Genomic DNA, 18,703 nt, shown 5'->3' with positions numbered 1-18,703 from the left:
GTACAGGTATATGCCACCATGTCCAGCCCTGGCCTACTTTTCAAGCCACATATTATACTATTTTCTTTTAACTTCCCTGCAATCAGCTTTATGATCCCCATTTCTGCACTTGAACTCTCCAGCCAGGATGCCAACTCTGGGACTGTGTTTGCTATTTCCTCTGCCTTTGTTCTTTCCTCATATTTGTGTAAGTTTGTCGCTTTATATTTTACTTGAGATGTATCTTAAGTATTATCTCTTTAAGAGGCCTTCTGGGCCTTCCCTGACCATCATTTAAGCTAATTCTCTTCCCCATCTCCCTCTCCATTCCCAGCCTACTCACTTAAGTCACTCACAGTTATGTCACCTTGTCTTTTTCATCTTTGGCTTTTTTCCTGCCCATTTCCCTCACTAGTGAAAGGAGGGATCTCATCTGCAAAGTTCCTTCAACCTTGGGTCAGTGCCCGATGTGGAATCGGCACCCAATAAGCATTTGTGACAGGAATGAGTGCTTGTGGATAGCTCTGTGCTGTGGACCAGGGCTTATGCCGGCAGGACTGTGCTTTAAACACTTTTGTTTTATTTGTTGTTTGTTTTTGATGGTGCTGGGGTAGAACCCAGGGTCTTAGTCATACTAGGCAAGTGCTCTACCACTGTGCTGTATCCCAGTGCAGACGGGGTTGCATTGTGTTTTTTGGGGTGCCTTGAACTCATGATCTTCCTGCCTCAACCTTCTGAGTAGTTGGGATTATAGGCATGCACCACTATGCCCTTATGCTTACATAAATATCCAAGTATTATCCTCCATTTTTGTCACCTGTAAAATATGAGTCTCATTATTTTACGGCCCTCAGGTTCATGGGGATATATGAAACACTAAAAGATGTTTTAGTGTTTCATATATCATATATATAAAGATGAAACACTAAACATAAAATATTCATCTCCAATTATGTAAATTCGTAATATTGAAAATATACGTAGATATACTGAGATACCTTTCATCTTTACTTAATACTATTTTTTTTTAGGTTCAGATACTTCAGTGTTAGAGTTCCTGTCCCAAAAAGATAGAGAGAGAATCAAAGAAATGAAGCATGCAGCTGATCTGAAAGCAGCTCAACTCAAGGCCAGGAGTCTGGCCCAGAATGCCGCAAACAGCAGACTTCAGTCCTCCTCATCAGACCTCAGACACTGCTCTTGGCGCATGGCCTTGGGGGCTGGGACAGCCACAAGAGCCAGCAACTTCAAACCTTTTGCTAAAGATCCAGAAAAACAAAAACGATATGAAGAATTCCTAGAACATATGAAAAAGGGTCAGAAAGGTGGGTACTAGGCCTGTGACTCTCACACCTCAGCCAGGGTTGGTAGCATTCTCTCTATTCTCATCCTATTCCAAGATTTAAAGTATTCTGTTCTGCTAGGATTTTCACTTGTCTGAGGTTTTAGGCCCTGGCTCTTGACCTTATGAAGTAAGAACAATTAGCTTATATTTTTCTGTATCTCAGATCTGAAAGAGCTGTTTAAATCAAAGTATGTCTTGGCAATGGTTAATATTAAATTAATTTACTGTTTATAAATGCTTGACTTCTATAAGTATGGCTTTTCTCACCAAGAAAAAACATCATCTCTTGCTTTACCTGAAGATCCTAACTGTCCAGTCCTGAATCAGTCTAAAATTTGACTTGAAGAGGTAGTTGGTTATTAAACCATTATATGAAGAGAAATAGTGATCTATGAAGTAAACATGGAAAGGATGAGAAAGAGGACCGCTATTATATAGAGTGATTCTTGTGACAGGTCCTTAACAAATTCAAGGGGTTGTTTTTCAACAACAGATCTTTGGGAAATATAAAGTCTCTTTACTGTGCCTTTCTTTTTCTTTTTAAATTTTATTTATTTTTTAGTTGTAGGTGGACACAATACTTTTATTTTATTTATTTATATGTGGTGTTGAGGATCGAACCCAGGGCCTCACACATGCTAAGCAAGTGCTCTACTGCTGAGCCACAACCCCAGCCCTCTTTACTGTGCCTTTACTCTCTTCTAAGAACCTTCGCCCCTCCTACTGTTGGTTTATAAAACTAAAGAAAAACGTTAGAGAAAGTGCTTTTCTGCCAAGACATAGGGATATAATTACGATGAACTTAATCACTGTTTGGAAGTGATGACAAGCAAGGTCCTTGCTTTTCAAGATTCAATCAAGTGCTGACCTTCCAAATGGTTTTCTCTGTTCTATATAGACAGGATTCAATAAAAGCAGCATGTTAAAGGAAAGAGCAAAATTACATGAGAAGTATCACTCAACACACGTTTCCTGTGGTGAACGACATAGGAATACAGTGATGCCCACCACCTGGTCTCCTTTAAGCCCCATCTTTTTCCTAGAAGTGAGCAGTATCTTGTTCCCTGTACCATAGATGCTCTGGAACGTTGCCTGGATCCTAGTATGACCGAGTGGGAGCGAGGCCGCGAGCGGGAAGAGTTTGCTCGGGCAGCCCAGCTGTACGTGTCTTCCCATTCAACCTTGTCCTCCAGGTTCACTCATGCAAAGGAGGAAGATGATTCAGATCAAGTTGAAGTCCCTCGGGACCAAGAGGTCTGTCTCTATTATGTTCCTACTGGGTGAATTTGATGCTATCCTATATGTCCATCCTACCCTATCCTACTCCTCCAATCTGCTACACATGAGCTGTACCACTAAACTACATCCCCAGGTCCCTGGTAAATTTTAAAATTAAAACAACAGCTAAACATTTTAAATCCCTCAGTGAAAAGATCAAAATACATAGGGCACAGTAGAATAAGAAACAATTTTATGTTTTAGCATCCAAGGTACATAAGCAAAACATGTTATAGCGTGGGCTCTTTTGTAATTCTAGACAATTGCTTGAATATTTATTTTATTTTATTTTTTTATGGAAGTGCCAGAGAATTAAGCTTGAAAAATGGAAAAGCAGTCAGGTCAATTTTGTGACCACTTGATGAAACTGAATCATGTCTTTTTCCAGAATGACGTCAATGATAAACAGTCAGCTGTGAAGATGAAGATGTTTGGAAAGCTTACCAGAGACACATTTGAGTGGCACCCTGACAAACTTCTGTGTAAGAGGTTTAACGTCCCTGACCCTTATCCAGAGTAAGTTGATATACCTGTCTTTATATCAGTACAAAACCCAGTCCCTCATATGAAAGCTCACTTTCTCCTTATATACCTTTTAAGTTCCCTTTCTCTAGATAAAATTGTGAATCTTTGTAGTTGCAAATTTTGCAGACTTGGTTAACTTCTATTAATTTTTTGCTAAAAAGAAATCCAAAAACCAGATATTCAGATAGCAAATTTTATTCCATATTGAAGGTTTGAAACAAGAATATGTCTAATTATGAAAATTTAATGCCTTTGTTTGCTATCTTTTTAATGCTCCTTTTTTTAATATTTATTTTTTAGTTTTAGGTGGACACAGTATCTTTATTTTATTTTTATGTGGTGCTGAGAATCGAACCCAGTGCCTTACGCATGCTAGGCGAGCGCACTACCACTTGAGCCACATCCCCAGCCCTTTAATGTTCCTTTGGTAATTTACACTTAAAAGATTTGATCATAAACACTGCCATAAAGCACATACAGTTAAACCAGACCTTGTTAGGAAATGTATATGTTTTTAGCAATGGAACTTTTCCTTGGTGGAAATCCATTTTCAAAATTAAATTCCAGCACTTACTATAATAAAAGGAAAAACTCATGAGCTCTAAAGTGAGCCATTTGGGCTGGGGATGTGGCTCAAGTGGTAGCGTGCTCGCCTGGCATGCATGTGACCCGGGTTTGATCCTCAGCACCACATACAAAACAAAAGATGTTGTGTCCGCTGAAAAACTAAAAAATAAATAAAATTCTCTCTCTCTCTCTCTAAAAAATAAATAAATAAATAAATAAATAAAGTGAGCCATTTGAGGGAGGCCCTAAGCAGTCAGCAAGACCTTGTCTCTAAATAAAAAATATAAAAAAGGGCTGGAGTGGTGACTCTCCTGGGTTCAATTCCCAAAACCCAGGGGTTCAAGCACTCCTGGTTCAATTCCCAGTACCAAAAAAAAAGAGTCATTCAAAATTTGTGAACTGCTTTGAGAAGTGAAAACTCTTAGGGGACCCTATGGTCAAGTAGGAGAGCTGGTGAAAAATGTGCAACAGAAAACTTAATAAAAAGTGGATTTGGGGGCTGGGGTTGTGGCTCAGTGGTAGAGCGCTTGCCTCGCATGTGAGGCACTGGATTTGATTCTCAGCACTATGTATAAATAAATGAATAAAATAAAGGTCCATCAACATCTAAAAAAATATTTTCAAAAAGAAAGAAGTGGATTTTATCTTAGCAGTTGTTATTGAAATTATATCTTTTTTCTTTTTCATTCCCTAGTTCAACTTTAGTTGGCCTCCCAAGAGTGAAACGTGACAAATACTCAGTCTTCAACTTTTTGACACTCCCAGTGACATCTTCCTCGCCCACAACCCAACCATCAAGTGAAAAAGTACCACAGCACTGTGGTCCTGACAGTGAGTAGGGTTTCCTGGGGTCTGTGTACTATAGGGTCTCCACTCTTCACCAGTTGGGAAAACAGGTAAAGGGTGGTTTAGTCCTAAGGGTACACATGGTGCAGACTCTCCTGCCACTGAGAGAATTGCTCATATTCATAAGTTAGCTCATGTTAGAATGGACAGATATTTACTCTTTGGGGTCAGGGCTATCTCTGTTCCTGCCACATCCCTAGCACCTTGTGCTGGGCCATTGTAGGTGCACTGAAATTCTTCTGAATGAAAGAACATCAAAGAAGAACTTGCCCTTTTCTTGCTAATTCCAATGTTATGTCCATGTCGTTCCTTTCAGAGCCAAAGAAACCATCCAGGTGGGATACAGCTAAACAAGAAAAGAAAGAAGATTCCATTAGTGAATTTTTAAGTTTGGCTAGATCAAAAGTTGGTCCACCTAAACAAGAGTCCAGTCCCTTAGTAAACAAAGAGAAAGAGCTTGTACCAGAATCACTCTCAAATAAGGTATTTGGGGCTTCCAGGGAAGTTCTCTTTGCCTGGCTGACAATGACCTTGGGCTTTATCATGGTGATGTTTTCTTCTCATTACTCAATAGCAGGGGGTCAGCAAACTGACTCTGTAAGGGCAGAATATTAAATATTTTATGCTTTGTGGGCCAAATTGACTCTATTGCAACTATTCAACTTGGCTGTTGGGTGTGAAGGAAGTCATAGGCAATTATGTACATCAGTATGGCTATGTTTCAATAAAGCTTTACTTATAGAAACAAGGGGTAGATTAAATTTGGCCTCTGGGTTGTAGTTGGTCTGTGCCTACTCTTTAGTCCAACAATTCAGTCCTAAATTTAATCATTTGAGGAGAGGTAATAAACTTCTCTGTGACTTTCACTTAGCATCAACCATTGAAACAAAACTCAGTATGTCTATGTTGGAAAATGAGATTTTCTAAATAAGTGTCCTTTTTGGTAGAGAAAATATACATTGGGGTTTTTAAAATGACTTCCTTAATAAGTTAAAAAGTGAACTTAATAAAAAAATTCAGTTTTAATTTCTAATAATAACCTCATTTAAATTTTTTGGTTTTTTAAAGTTATATCAAAATTGACTCTTTTGAATATATAGTTCAGTGAGTTTTAGCACATATGCAGATTTGTGTAACCACCACTACAGTAAGGCTGCAAGTGGTTATCACCCTGAAAAACTCCCTCAGGCTGTCAGCCCCATCTTAACCACTGATGTGTGCTGTCTCTATAGTTTTGCCACTTGCAGAATGATGTATAAAAATCAGACGTGTCTCACTCAGCTCATACCTTTGAGATTCATCAATATGTGTATATATAATTGTGAATACATATATCCTTCTTGGTTTTGCAGAATAGTATTTCATTGTATGGCCGTACAATTAATTTATTTATTGTGCTGGGGATTAAACCCAGGGTCTTGTGCTGTACCCCTGAGCTATATTCCTAGCCATTTTTACTTTTATTTTGAGGCAAGGTCACGCTAGGTTGTCCAGGCTGGCCTTGAACTCCGGATCCTCCTCAGCCTCTAGTTGTGTACTACTGCTTCTGGCTTAATTTTTGCTTTCCATTGTTATACATATTTCAAAAGAACTGATGTGGAGATAATAGCTTTATTTATTTTCTCATACTATTTTGTTGTTTCATCATTCCTGAGATTCTAGGTGTCCCTCTCTTACCATTTCTTCTGAGGAACTTCCTTGAGTGTTTCTGTTATAGCAGTTCCAATAGCTGATTCCCTTAAGTTTTCTTCATATGAGAATGTCTTATATATTTCATCTTCTTTCTGAAGGATGTTCTCACTAGGTATAGAATTCTGGGTTTAAATTTTTTATTTAATTTTAATTTTTAAGGCTTTGAGCATGCTAAGCACGTACTTTACCACTGAGCTACGTTCTCCAGGCCCAAGAATTCTGGGTTAGCAATTTCCTTCTCTTAGCCCTATAAAAAATTTTATGCTACTTCCTTCTACTCTCCATGGTTTCTGATGAGAAACCTGCAGTTACTCAAAATTTTGTTCTGTTTGTAATCAGGTGATTTTTTTCCTCTGGCAGCTTTCAAGTTTTTAGTTTGGCTTTGCCTTTTAGCTGTTTGATTATGATGTCAGAGTACTTTTTTTTTTTTTTTAATTTATTTTGTTTGGGGTTTGCTGAGCTGCTGAACTCTGAGTTTGTCTTTCATCAGATTTGGGAATTTTCAGCCATTATTTTTTTCAATTTTTTTTTTTTTTTCTGTTTCACACTCTCATTCCTCTTCTGAGATTCTGATGACATAACATAGATATGTTGATATTATCCTAAAATTTTATCCTAAAGTTTCTGTCTGTTTTTGTCAGTCTCTTTTTTTCTTTCTCTTGTTTTAATCAGATAATTTCTTTTGATCTGTTTTCAAGTTTGGACTTTTTCCAGTGTGATTTCCATTCTGCTATTGAGCCCAGGCAATGATTTTTTTTTTCATTTGGCTTATTGTATATTATATTTCTAAAATTTCCATTTAGTTCTTTTTTATATCTTTTATTTTTTTGCTGAGACTCCCTTCCCCTCCCCTCCCCTACCTTTTTCCTTTGTGTGTGTGTGTGTGTGTGTGTGTGTGTGATTGATATCTATCTATCTATCTATCTATCTATCTATCTATCTATCTATCTATCTCCTGGGAATGGGGATTGAACCCAGGGGTACTCTACCTGTACTGCAGCACCCACTTTTTATTTTTGGTCCTAGGGATTGAACCTAGGGGCACTTTCCCACTGAGCTTTATCCCCAGCCCTTTATATTTTTTTATTTTGAGACGGGGTCTTGCTAAATTGGTGAGTATGGCTTTGAATTGTGATCCTCCTACCGCAGCCTCCCAATTACCATGCCTTGCTGCTGAGACCCTTATTATCTTTCATTTATTTGCCAGTATTCTTTTTTTTTTTTTTTTAAATATTTATGTATTTATTTTAGTTTTCGGCGGACACAACATCTTTGTTTGTATGTGGTGCTGAGGATCAAACCCGGGCCGCACGCATGCCAGGCGAGCGCGCTACCACTTGAGCCACATCCCCAGCCCAATTTTGCCAGTATTCTTGAAGCATGGTTACAGTGATGCTTTAAAGTCTTCTATAAATCCAACGTTTTCTTTTTATCATTTCAGCATTGATATCTGTTTATTATATTTTATATTAAGATTTTCCTGATTGTTCTTATGTCAAATAATTTTGATATGCAACCTAGACAGTTTAAACATTGTTATGAGATCCTGGGTCTTGTTAAAATTCTAAAGAGAATGTTGATATTTGTTTTTCTTTTGCTGTAGCAGACAGTGGACATGGTTAGGTTTGAGCTACAAGGCACAACCCATTTTCTGTGGGCTATAGTTCTGATCCATTTCAGTTTTCAGAGCCTTATTCACATCAATGAATCCCTACAGTTCTGTGATTGATACCCATAGTTGGCAGGTTAGAGTCAGATTATGTTTATACAACTCAGAGATGAATCAGAAGTTCACATGCCATTTTATAGGATCACTCTCTGGAGTTCCTTCTTGTCACCATCTTCCTGATACCTTCTGACTCTCTGGGTTCCCCCTTCGCATCCTCTAGTCAGAAGACTGGGCCTTTAATTTCCCTGTTTTGCTCGGTCTTCTTTTCCTGATTTAATCTGTGTCTAAAGTCAAGTAGCAGGAGGGCAGAAAAGGAGAAAAGCAGTGGGATTCTCTCCAGTCTGGGGACCACAGCTCCTATAGTCAGGGGAAAGAGGTGTCTCCCTCTAGAGTTAGGTATCTGCTCTGCAGCTGCTGCCACCACCCCTGCCACCACGGATCTGGAACCCATTCATTGTGTTTTACTGTTATATATTTTTTAAATTTATTTATTTTTGAGACAAAGTCTCACTGTGTTGCCCAGGTTGGCCTTGAATTTGGTATTCTCCTGCCTTGGCCTTCTCATTAGCTGGGATTACAGGTATGCACCACTGTGCCTTGCTCTACTGCTGAATTTTTAAGTGGTATAAACTCCACCCTGTTCTTCCTAAAATAGCCCAGGTAGTGATGTGGTCTTTGGATTAGCTTTTTAGATTTTCTTATAAATCATGTTGAAATAGCACTTATATTTTTTTGCCTGAAAAAGTCTTGGTTCTTACTTTATTACTTATTAGCCATATGACCTTATGGCTAATAAGTAATAAAGATCCATTATGCTGTTTTTTTGATATGTCCCTCCTATTCTCTGAGCATCATTTTGCCTTCCAGGCACAGGAGGTGACTGTGGACTCATCTTGTCTTTTCCCAGTCCCAGCTTTAGAATTGGTCCTTACACGAATATGCTCTGGATATTTTTAGTGGGGAATAATATTTAGAAATCAAGATCTGAGCACATGCCTGACTTTCTTTTATCATTGCTTTTTCTGTCTGTCTTAATTTTTTTTTTTTTTTTTTGTACTAGGGATTTAACCCAATATGCCACTGAGCCACATCTCCATCCCTTTTTATTTTCTATTTTGAGGCAAGATCTTGCTAAGTTGCTTAGGGCCTCCCTGAGTTGTAGAGGCTGGCCTTGAACTCAGAATCCTCCTACCTCATGAGTGGCTGGGATTTACAGGCATGTGCCACTGTGCCTAGCTAAATTCCACTGTCTTGCACCATTTTTTCTCATGTGGGTATTTGTGACTCTGCTCTAGCAGTTAGAAGTGGTGTAGCATGAAAGCTGGGTGCGGTGACAAATGCCTATAATCCCAGCAGCTGGGGAGGCTGACGCAGGAGGATTGTAAGTTCAAAGCCAGCTTCAGCAAAAACAAGGTGCTAAGTAACTCGATGAGACCCTGTCTCTAAATAAAATACAAAATAGGGCTGGGGATGTGGCTCAGTGGCTGAGTGCCCCTGAGTTCAATCCTTGGTTACGCCCCCCTTCCCCCAAAAAAAGAAGCGATGTGGTATGGAGAATGGCCACTGACCAAGAGAGAGAAGAACTGGTAGTCGAGTGTAGACCCACCCCTGGCACAAACCATGAGTGCATCTTTGACAATCTTTCTTATCTCTGACTTGAGATTTTCAGTGGTAACACAGAAGGATGAAATGCATTCTGTAGGTGGTTCCTATTCTCTTTCCTTCCTTTCTTACTTAGATCACCCCAGTTCTGTGGCAAGTGATAAACTGTCTGAGTGGTGGACGTGTCTTTATACCTTTGTTCCTTGTTTGCTGACCTAGGTTTGTATAAAATTACTGCCCCTCCCCATTTTTTTTATTTTTTCTTTTTGGTTAGTATGAATGTCCATCACCTGGGCTATTTTAGGAAGAACAGGGTGTAATTGCAAAGGGAATTTCCCTTATTATTTTATTGCTGTGTTCCTGGTTCCCTCTCTCTTGTGTGGAGGGCCCCTAGTTTTCTCTTCAGTATTTCCTACAGCAGACACTTTGCATTACTTTTATATTGGACCCTGGAGGCTAGGACAGGCCCTTGAAAGTAGAACAGAGGCATTTTGCTCAACTTTATTTTTGTGAGTCCTCTGCAATTCTGTTTAATGACTAGTCTCCATGAGAGGTTTCAGCTGCTTCTGCTTAATTAGCACACCGTAGAGAAATACCACAAAAATAAATGCTCTGTGAATGTCATTGTTTAATTTAGGCTGCGTGTGGCTATGGATACCCATGTACACAAGCATAAATGTAAATATGTGTGCATGCACGTGTCTTTGAATGTTTTCTAGAATGTTTGGCTCCCTTCGCCCTGCTTCTTTATTTCTGACTCTTATTTCACTATTAATACAGATGGTAAACAAAGGTGTGGATTCACCACCAACCGAGGGAGAAAGTAGCCGCCCATCCATGGACTTATTCAAGGCCATCTTTGCCAGCTCCTCAGATGAAAAGTCCTCATCCTCCGAGGATGAACAAGGCGACAGTGAGGATGACCAGGAGGGTACTGAGGAGGTCAACTTTAGAAGTTCCCAACAGACTGACTTGGGGGAAACCTTATCTTTGGCACATGGTACTTCCATGTCTCACACATGGGAAATAAAGGAGGAAATGGTGGTGTTTAGTCTATAATTTAACCCATTATGTTCCATTGTCCTACTTATGAAATGCCTAAAAACCTTAAATTGAGCAAGAAATATACCACTTTTGGTAATTTTGAAATAAATATTTAGGTTTTTTACAGTTCTGTTCTTTTTGAGAAAAGTAATAGATGAATGATTAGTGATGTGTTCATTAATATTATTAACATTATTAATGATATCATTAATATCATTAATGATAACAAATAATATAATCCTTAGATTATGATTTTCAATCTATTTTAATGTAGCTGTGTCAGTTTCATTAACATATTTGCAGAATTGAACACTTCGGACTTAATGGGCTTAACCAGGGTGATTAGCAATCAATGATTTCTTTCTTTTTTTTTTGGTTCTGGGATAGAACCCAGAGCCTCATATATGGTAGGCCAGTGCTTTACCTCTGAGCAATATCCCCAGCCTTATAATTCTATTCTTTTTTCTATCTGGTATAAATAGCTAACATATTTTTAGAATAGCTGTGTTTAATAATATTGATTTTCCAACTTATCCTAGTTGAGAAGTATTTAAAAGATAATAAATTTCTTATTTAAAAAGATAGTCTTTTTTCAGCCTGGTTGATGAGGTAGTGCCAGGATTATTGAAAAATCATTTAGTGGCAAAAGACATCAATTAAACACTCAAACACATTAATACTGGGAAAATTAATGAAATTAACATGCTGGTGTTTTTCAGCTAGTGAACCGGTCCTTCCCGAGCCCACACCCTTCCCTATACAAAAGATGGAGATAGATGAAAGAGAAGAGTTTGGCCCGCGGCTGCCTCCTGTCTTCTGCCCCAGTGAGTCCAGAGTTCCTTGGTTCATCTGCTCGCATTAGCATGTGTCTTCCCTGAGATGTGACAACTTTAACAGCATTATTATATCAGCATATCTAATCTAACTTGAGGCCCAACAAATGTACAAGCTTTTATCGGTTTCTGTTTTCAACCACATTTTGAAACCCATTGTTTCTACCAAGAGCCTGAGTAATAGCTGTTGCTTTACAGTTTCAGAGAACTTTAAAACTTTTTTTCTTTTTTAACTTTCAGATGTTTATAGTAGAAGCCTAACCATCTTAAATTTTATCACTTATAGAAATAAAAAAGGAAAGTTCTAGCACTCTAAGATGGGAAGGAATTATGTGGAGAAGAGTATTTTAAAATTCATTTATGCTTGGCATTCCAGTGTACATCTGTAATCCCAGTAGCTTGGGAGGCTGAGGTAGGAGGATTGCAAATTTGAGATCAGCCTCAGCAATTTAGCAAGACCCTGTCTCAAAATAAAATAAAATAAAAAGGGTGGGGATATAGCTCAGTGGCAAAGCACCCTTGGGTTCAAACCTCTGTACAAAAAAAAAAACCAAAACATTATACTTTGGTTAAGTAGCAAATAAAATTAGTTCTTTCAGAAGTTAATTACTGTCCATCCATCTCTCCCAATATCTGTGCAGTGCCATCTTAAATTGACATCTCATGTTAAAATGTTTAGACTAGATTTTTATCATCTCTTTGAAGTCTGGAATAACAAACATCTGATAACATGACCCAGATATATAAATAGCATATAATTCTATGATCTATATTATAGTTGCCTGTAATATCCACATGTAAATATTGATTTGGTTAATTAACTAGCTTCTAAAGAGATTTTAGAAAACAGAGAAAAGAAATATGAAACTTGGAAAAATTGTAGTAAATTGGTTTTCTCATTTGCTTTTGTTGTTCTGATCTTTAGTTTAAAATTGGTGTCAGGGGCTGGGGATATAACTCAGTTGGTAGAGTGCTTGCCTAGCATACACTAAGGCCCTGGGTTCTAATCCCCAGCACCACATTTAAAAAAAAAAAAAATCTGCACCTGGAGTGGCCTCAGCAACAGAGTATAAAAACAAACAAATAAATAAATAAATAAATAAATAATTGCTATCAACATTTGACAACTAACTTATTTATACCCTTTCTCAGAATGTCCTTAATACCCACAAAATAGTTAATAACAATTGGTATATGGGTTATTTAGGGGACATGATTTTCTAAAAACTAGCATTAAAGAAAAATGGTGAAGTCAAATTTAGAAATCTATTTTTCTGGTGGGGGAGGTTTACTGGGGATTGAACTCAGGAGCATTCAACCACTGAGCCTCACTTCCAGCCCTATTTTGTATTGTATTTAGAGATAGGGTCTCACTGAGTTGCTTAGTGCCTCACTTTTGCTGAGGCTGGCTTTGAACTCATGATGCTCAGCAATTTAGCAAGACTCTGTCTCAAAATGAAAAAAAAATAAAAAGGGCTGAGAATATAGCTCAGTGGCAAAGCACCCCTGGGTTCAATCCTCTGTACAAAAAAAAAAAAAAAAAATTATATTTTAGCTAATGTAGCAAATAAAACTAGTTCTTTCTGAAGTTAAATATTGTCCATCCTCTCTAGCCTCTCTAGCCACTGGGATTACAGGAGTGTGCCACCGTACCCGGCTTGAAATCTTTGACTAACTGTAAGTTTAGAAAATTATAGGCACTTGTTAACTGGGTTTAGAAAATATTCACACTCTTGAAACATCTTGAAACTTTTCTGTAGGTGGAAAAAGTTGATTTAATGACTTGCCCTGCTTCTACTATTGTGAATTTTTGTTGGTTTGGTTACGTGCAAATTAACAATCAATGAAAATGTTTTGGGCTGGAGGTGGAAAATCTAGGCCCACGTAACTTCTTTATTGTTTTATTCTTATTTATTTTTTGTGGGACTAAGGATTGAACCCCTAGTCTCTACCACTGAGCCACATGGTGCTCTACCACTGAGCCACACCCGTGCCCTTTTTTAAAATTTTGAGATAGGGTCTCACTAAGTTGCCCTGGCAGGCCTCATACTTGTGATCTTCCAGCCTCCCAAGTCCTGGGATTACAATTGTGAATTACTGCATGTGGCCATCTTTAGTGGGGTTTTTTTGTTGTTGTTATTGGAGATTGAACCCAGGGGTGCTTTACCACTGAGCTACATCTGCAGCCTTATTGAATTGTTGAGGCTGGAATCCTCCTGTCTCAGCCTCCTGAGTTGCTGGGTTTACAGGTGTGCACCATAGTGCCCACCATTTTTTAGTTGGCTTTAATGATTCTACATATTATGATTTTTAAAATTTTTTAAATTGTCAATGGACCTTTCTTTCTTTCTTTCTTTCTTTCTCTCTTTCTTTCTTTCTTTCGCTGAGAATTGAACCCATGCCTCACACATGCTAGGCAACTGCTGTACCCCTGAGCCCCAGCCCCGCCTACATTGTTATTTTAATGCTAGTATTTTATTTTTTTCTTATACTCCAGTACTTCCCCTTTCCTCACCTTCTCCTTCCCCCTTCCCCCATTCTGCTACTCAATTGGTCTTTCATTTATTTATTTATTTTTAATTGGTACATTATAGTTATATATAAAATTGGAATGCATTATGATATATTCATACATGCACATAGCATAATTGGTCAACTTAATTTCCCAGTTCTTCCTTTTTTCCTCCCCTTTTCTCTCCTCTTTGTTCTTTCACTTTTACTCCACTGATCTCCCTTCCGCTTCTAAGATAAATTCTTGGAAAATTTTTGTAAAGAGAGAATGAATATGAAGAGCCGACATTTATGTACCAGATTCTGGACTATGGATTCATGTGCTAGGTCCTATCTCATTCTCCCTGTGTTCCTAAGAACATAGGGACTCTTACTATCCCCATTTGATAGATGAGGGGATGGAGACTTGGAGAGCTGGCGGCAGAGCCAAGATTCAGCTCTGTCTGCCTCTGAGCTCACCTGAGGATGTTAAAAGCTTACAGACTCTGGGCATTCTGGTCTGGCTTTATCTTCATCTGAGGTTCCCCTGGCAGACAAGGCAATGGCAGGGTACTGATTGGAATGCACAGGTCTTATATTGAGGTTTCTGGCAGCTTCCTGAACATAGCACTGTAGTCTGTTGTACTGATCTGTTTCTTTATCAGAGAGGCATAAAGGGATCAAAAATAGTTCTGCTTCAGTGTTAAACATTTTGTCTACACCTAATTCAGGGATATAGGAACTTACTTTTTAAATTTTCTCCCAGTCACATTTATTACATTTGTGTTTCAGATGCTCGTCAGAAACTTGAGACACCTCAAAAGGAGAAACATAAAAAGAACAAAGAAAAACACAAGACTAAGAAAGAGCACAGACGAAAGAAAGAGAAGGTGAATACTTCTGGGTGCCTCAGGGTTGGTGTTGGGTCTCCCATTGCTGCTTCTAGTGTCCAGGGAAACCTCTGGAATGCCATATAAAGCCAGTCAAGGAGCATATTCCTTGGCCAAGATAGGGGACACAGGTCTCTCTACATCTTCACAATAATGTTGGCATTCAATGCAAACTTTCAGCTTTTCACAATTTTGTTTTTCTTTAAGAGCAGCATATTTTAATTTATTCAGTTTTAATTTTTTTTAATTGGTACTGGGGATTGAACTCAGGGGTACTCTACACTGAGCTATACCCTTAGCCTCAGCTATTTTTGTCATTGTCATTGTTATTATTATTATTTGATACTGGGGATTAAACCCAGGACCTCATGAATGCTTAGCCAGTGCTCTGCAACTGAGCTACATCTCCAGCCCAACTTTGACATTATTAAAAATCATGATTTTAATTGGTAACTTTGCCATTTGAAGTGAAGAAAGCTTGAATAGATAGAATAGTGGTGCATCCAAGTGTGGTAGTGCACACCTATAATCTCAGCTACTTGGGAGGCCCAGGCAGGAGGCTCACAAGTTACAGGCCAGCCTGGGCAACTTAGTGAGACCCCATCACAAAATAAAAATATAAAAAGGACTGGGAGTGTAAGGTAGTGGTGGAGTACTTGCCTAGCCTGCAGAAACTCCTGAGTTGATTTCCAGCAGCATGTACTTTTATTGCTGACATCTCTTAGTCTAATATCCATGTCTTCTTTAAGCCTTTTAACTAAGTTGATATTATATAGTTATGTAGCCAGTGTGGTCTGGCCCAGAAGTTGAACACATTAGAAACGGCTCCATTACTGGCTACCAGAGGAAGGGATTCCTGAGCATGGAGGATGACTGAAGTTCTCAATTAGAGAAAAAAAAAACACCTGTGCTGACAGATTTGAAAACCAAATCCTATTTGTTAAATATCAGTGCCCTGCTGTTCATTGATCTGCCAGTTTCTTCTCTGCACTTTTCCCGGCTGCTTGCTGTTCTATTGTATAGTTTCTCATTGTCATTTCATATGACAAAATGAACCAGTCAAGTGCATGGGAGGTGGTGCAGGTCACCACAAATAAGATTGGAGCTAAGTTTCAAGAGGGGGTCCTGCCCTATCTGCTGGATTCTGCTGTGTCAGTTATTAGAGGATTGGCCGTTTCAGTGTGCATAGTTGATAGTATGCACAGCTATCTGCTCTGTCTGCCTGTGTTTGGTCAAAGCTCACTCTGAATCTCTAAATGAGGGGTTTTGATTTTGTTTGTTTTTAACTGATTCCAGCAAACAACCAAATGCCTGGGTTATTTAGCCTTTTTTTCTGGTGGCTCTAGGGATCAAGCCCACGTCCTCACTCATGCTAGTCAAGTGTTCTCCCAAGTGTGAGCTTCACCCCCACCCAATGAATTAGCTTTTCATCGCACCAAATTAAGGAGAAAAACATATTTTCCCCTTTCTCCTCCATTCTCCCCATTTTTTTTTCTTTCTTTTTTTTTTTCCAGAAAAAGAAACACAAGAAGCACAAACACAAAAGTAAGCAAAAGAATAAAAAATCAGAGAAAAGTAGCAGTTCTGAGAGTACTGACAGCAGTGACAGCCAGAGTGATGAAGAAGGGACCGCTGACCTGTCACCCCAGGAGCTGCTGAGACGGTAGGCTGTGGGCAACAGTTGATCTTTACTTAATAATTGATGTGTTTGCTTAGAAGCAAATACCAGAAATGGGAAATTTGTATATTCACTAGGCTTTTTAACAAGTTTTAATATTTAATTCCATAAGTAATAAGTGAATATATTATTAATATGCAAATTCAGACCTCACAGATAAAACTCAAGGGGGTCCTTGACCAATTCCCCAAACCTCTCCTTCTCTATAGTAACCTCTATCCTTAGTTTCATGTGAACCTTCAAGACATTTCTATGCAACCATACAACATAAACACTCACACAATTTTTGTGTGTGTTGTCACACTCACATATTTAAAAAAATATTTTTAGTTGTAGATGGACACAATATTTTATTTATACACACACACACACACATATATATATATATTGCTGTGGATCAAACCATCCAGTGCCTCATACATGATAGGCAAGCACTCTACCACAGAGCTACAGCCCCAGCCCACACTCACACATTTTTTTGTGCACATTTAAAAAAAAATATTTATTTTTTAGTTGTAGTTGGACACAATACCTTTATTTATTTACTTTTATATGGTTCTGAGGATCAAACCCAGGGCCTCGCATGTGCTAGGCGAGTGCTCTACTGCTGAGCTGCAGCCCCAGCCCTGTGCACATTTTTAATATAAATATAATTTTATATTTATAACATAGGTTTGTAGGGTATGAACCTTTATAATGAATAAATACTGCCAAAGTACTTTCCAAAATGGCTATGTTCATTTAAATAAAGTACTTGATTACTACATTGATTACAAAAATTACCAGTGTTACAAAAATGTTTGCCAGTATGATGGGTAAAAAATGATCTCTCATTTTAATTTGCATTTCCTCATTTATCAAGGTTGAGCATGTTTTCATGTTTCTCAGCTTTTGCTGTTTTTTTTTTTTTCTTTTATAAATAGCTTGTTCATGTCCTTTGTTCATCATTTGTTTTCTGTTGGATTGTTTCATTGCCAGTACTGTTTTGCTGATTTTTAGAAAATAAAAAATATTTTTGTATATTAAGTCTTTGTATTTTAGTGTATTACATGTTACTTTTAAGTTTGTTGTACAGAAGTTTTACTTTTGGGACTACTTGGTTTTTTACCAGTTTTTGTTGTTTTACAACATCATCTTTTTAAAAAGACCTTCCTTAACTCAAGGTGTGTATATTAAATATAATTTGCACATACACTAGCTGGGTACATCGATACATGCCTGTAATCCAAGTGACTCAGGAGGCTGAGGCAGATGGATTGCAAGTTCAAGGATAGCATCAGCAACTTAGTGAGATCCTGTCTCAAAATGAATAAAAAGGACTGAGGATGTATCTCAGGGGTAAGAAGCTTTCTTTCTCCAGTACCAAAGAACAGAAAAAAAAAGTTTATACCCACACATGTAACCCCACTGCCATATACACACTACCCTGATGCTTTTTTTTTTTTTTAAAAATAGTGCTGGGGATTGAATTCAGGGCCTTGCTTATGCCAGGCAAGTGCCCTACCACTGAGCTACTTCCTCAACCCTACTTGAAAGCTTTTGTAGTTTTGTTTTTGATCTATTTGAATTTTTTTGCATGTGTGTGTGAACAGAATAAGAAAGGCATACTACCTATTTTTTTCCAAAATGAATACACAGTCATAGCAGAGTAACCTAACTTCAGTTGAAAACAACCCCCAAGTCCCAGTGACTTACTATAGTGAAGCATGAAGGCAATTGAGGAAGCTGCTCCAGATTCCAGCTTGTTCCTTCTTCAGCCCATGTGGTCTTCAGAGGAGGGGGACAGGTTGGAGGAAGGCACTGAAATTGTTATGATCCTGCCTCAAAGTCTACATTTTACTTCCATCTGTAGCCCATGGCCAGAATAGCTGCCTGGCCCACCTGGCCACTCCAGCACTGGGAAGCACAGCCCAGCGATGGGCCCTGGATAAAGGGGGGAATAGCCAGGTGAACCCTGATCACCTCAGCCCTACCCAAAATTCTATCTCATTAAGATCAGTGATCCTTTTGTAAATCCCTGTGCCCATAGGGATTTTCTGCTTAGATTTCTTAATTGTTTTGTATTTATGCCTTTTTAAATAACTATGATCTTATAGTATTGCTATCTGGAAAGGCAGGTTCCACCTTTTTGTTCTGTGTGTGTGTGTGTGTGTGTTGCTAAAGTTGAACTCAGGGCCTTGTACACATTGAGCAAGTGCTCTACCACTGAACTATATCCCCAGGCCTTTTTTTTTTTTTTTTCATTTCTTTCTTTTTTTTGCGGGG

At 38.4% G+C, this 18,703-nt stretch overlaps 1 protein-coding gene across 2 annotated transcripts in view; it reads left to right on the top strand.

The window, feature by feature from the left end:
- Nucleotides 1–18,703, top strand: part of Gpatch1 (G-patch domain containing 1) — a 44,778-nt gene that overhangs the window by 24,266 nt on the left and 1,809 nt on the right. The window contains exons 11-19 of one of the 2 annotated variants that reach the window (XM_015496927.2): nt 1,011–1,304; nt 2,400–2,578; nt 2,991–3,118; nt 4,389–4,525; nt 4,857–5,023; nt 10,284–10,503; nt 11,267–11,371; nt 14,663–14,760; nt 16,275–16,423. In XM_015496927.2, coding sequence (XP_015352413.1) covers nt 1,011–1,304; nt 2,400–2,578; nt 2,991–3,118; nt 4,389–4,525; nt 4,857–5,023; nt 10,284–10,503; nt 11,267–11,371; nt 14,663–14,760; nt 16,275–16,423 — 1,477 coding nt within the window. Of the gene's footprint in view, nt 1–1,010; nt 1,305–2,399; nt 2,579–2,990; nt 3,119–4,388; nt 4,526–4,856; nt 5,024–10,283; nt 10,504–11,266; nt 11,372–12,993; nt 13,058–14,662; nt 14,761–16,274; nt 16,424–18,703 lie in introns of those variants that run through there. The other variant, XM_048790975.1, reaches the window with a different exon arrangement.

This window comes from Marmota marmota, unplaced genomic scaffold (assembly GCF_001458135.2).
Source record: "Marmota marmota marmota unplaced genomic scaffold, marMar, whole genome shotgun sequence".
Taxonomy (NCBI): Eukaryota; Metazoa; Chordata; class Mammalia; order Rodentia; family Sciuridae; genus Marmota; species Marmota marmota.
Note: the sequence above shows the minus strand (reverse complement) of the source record. Positions and strands in the feature narration are given on the sequence as shown.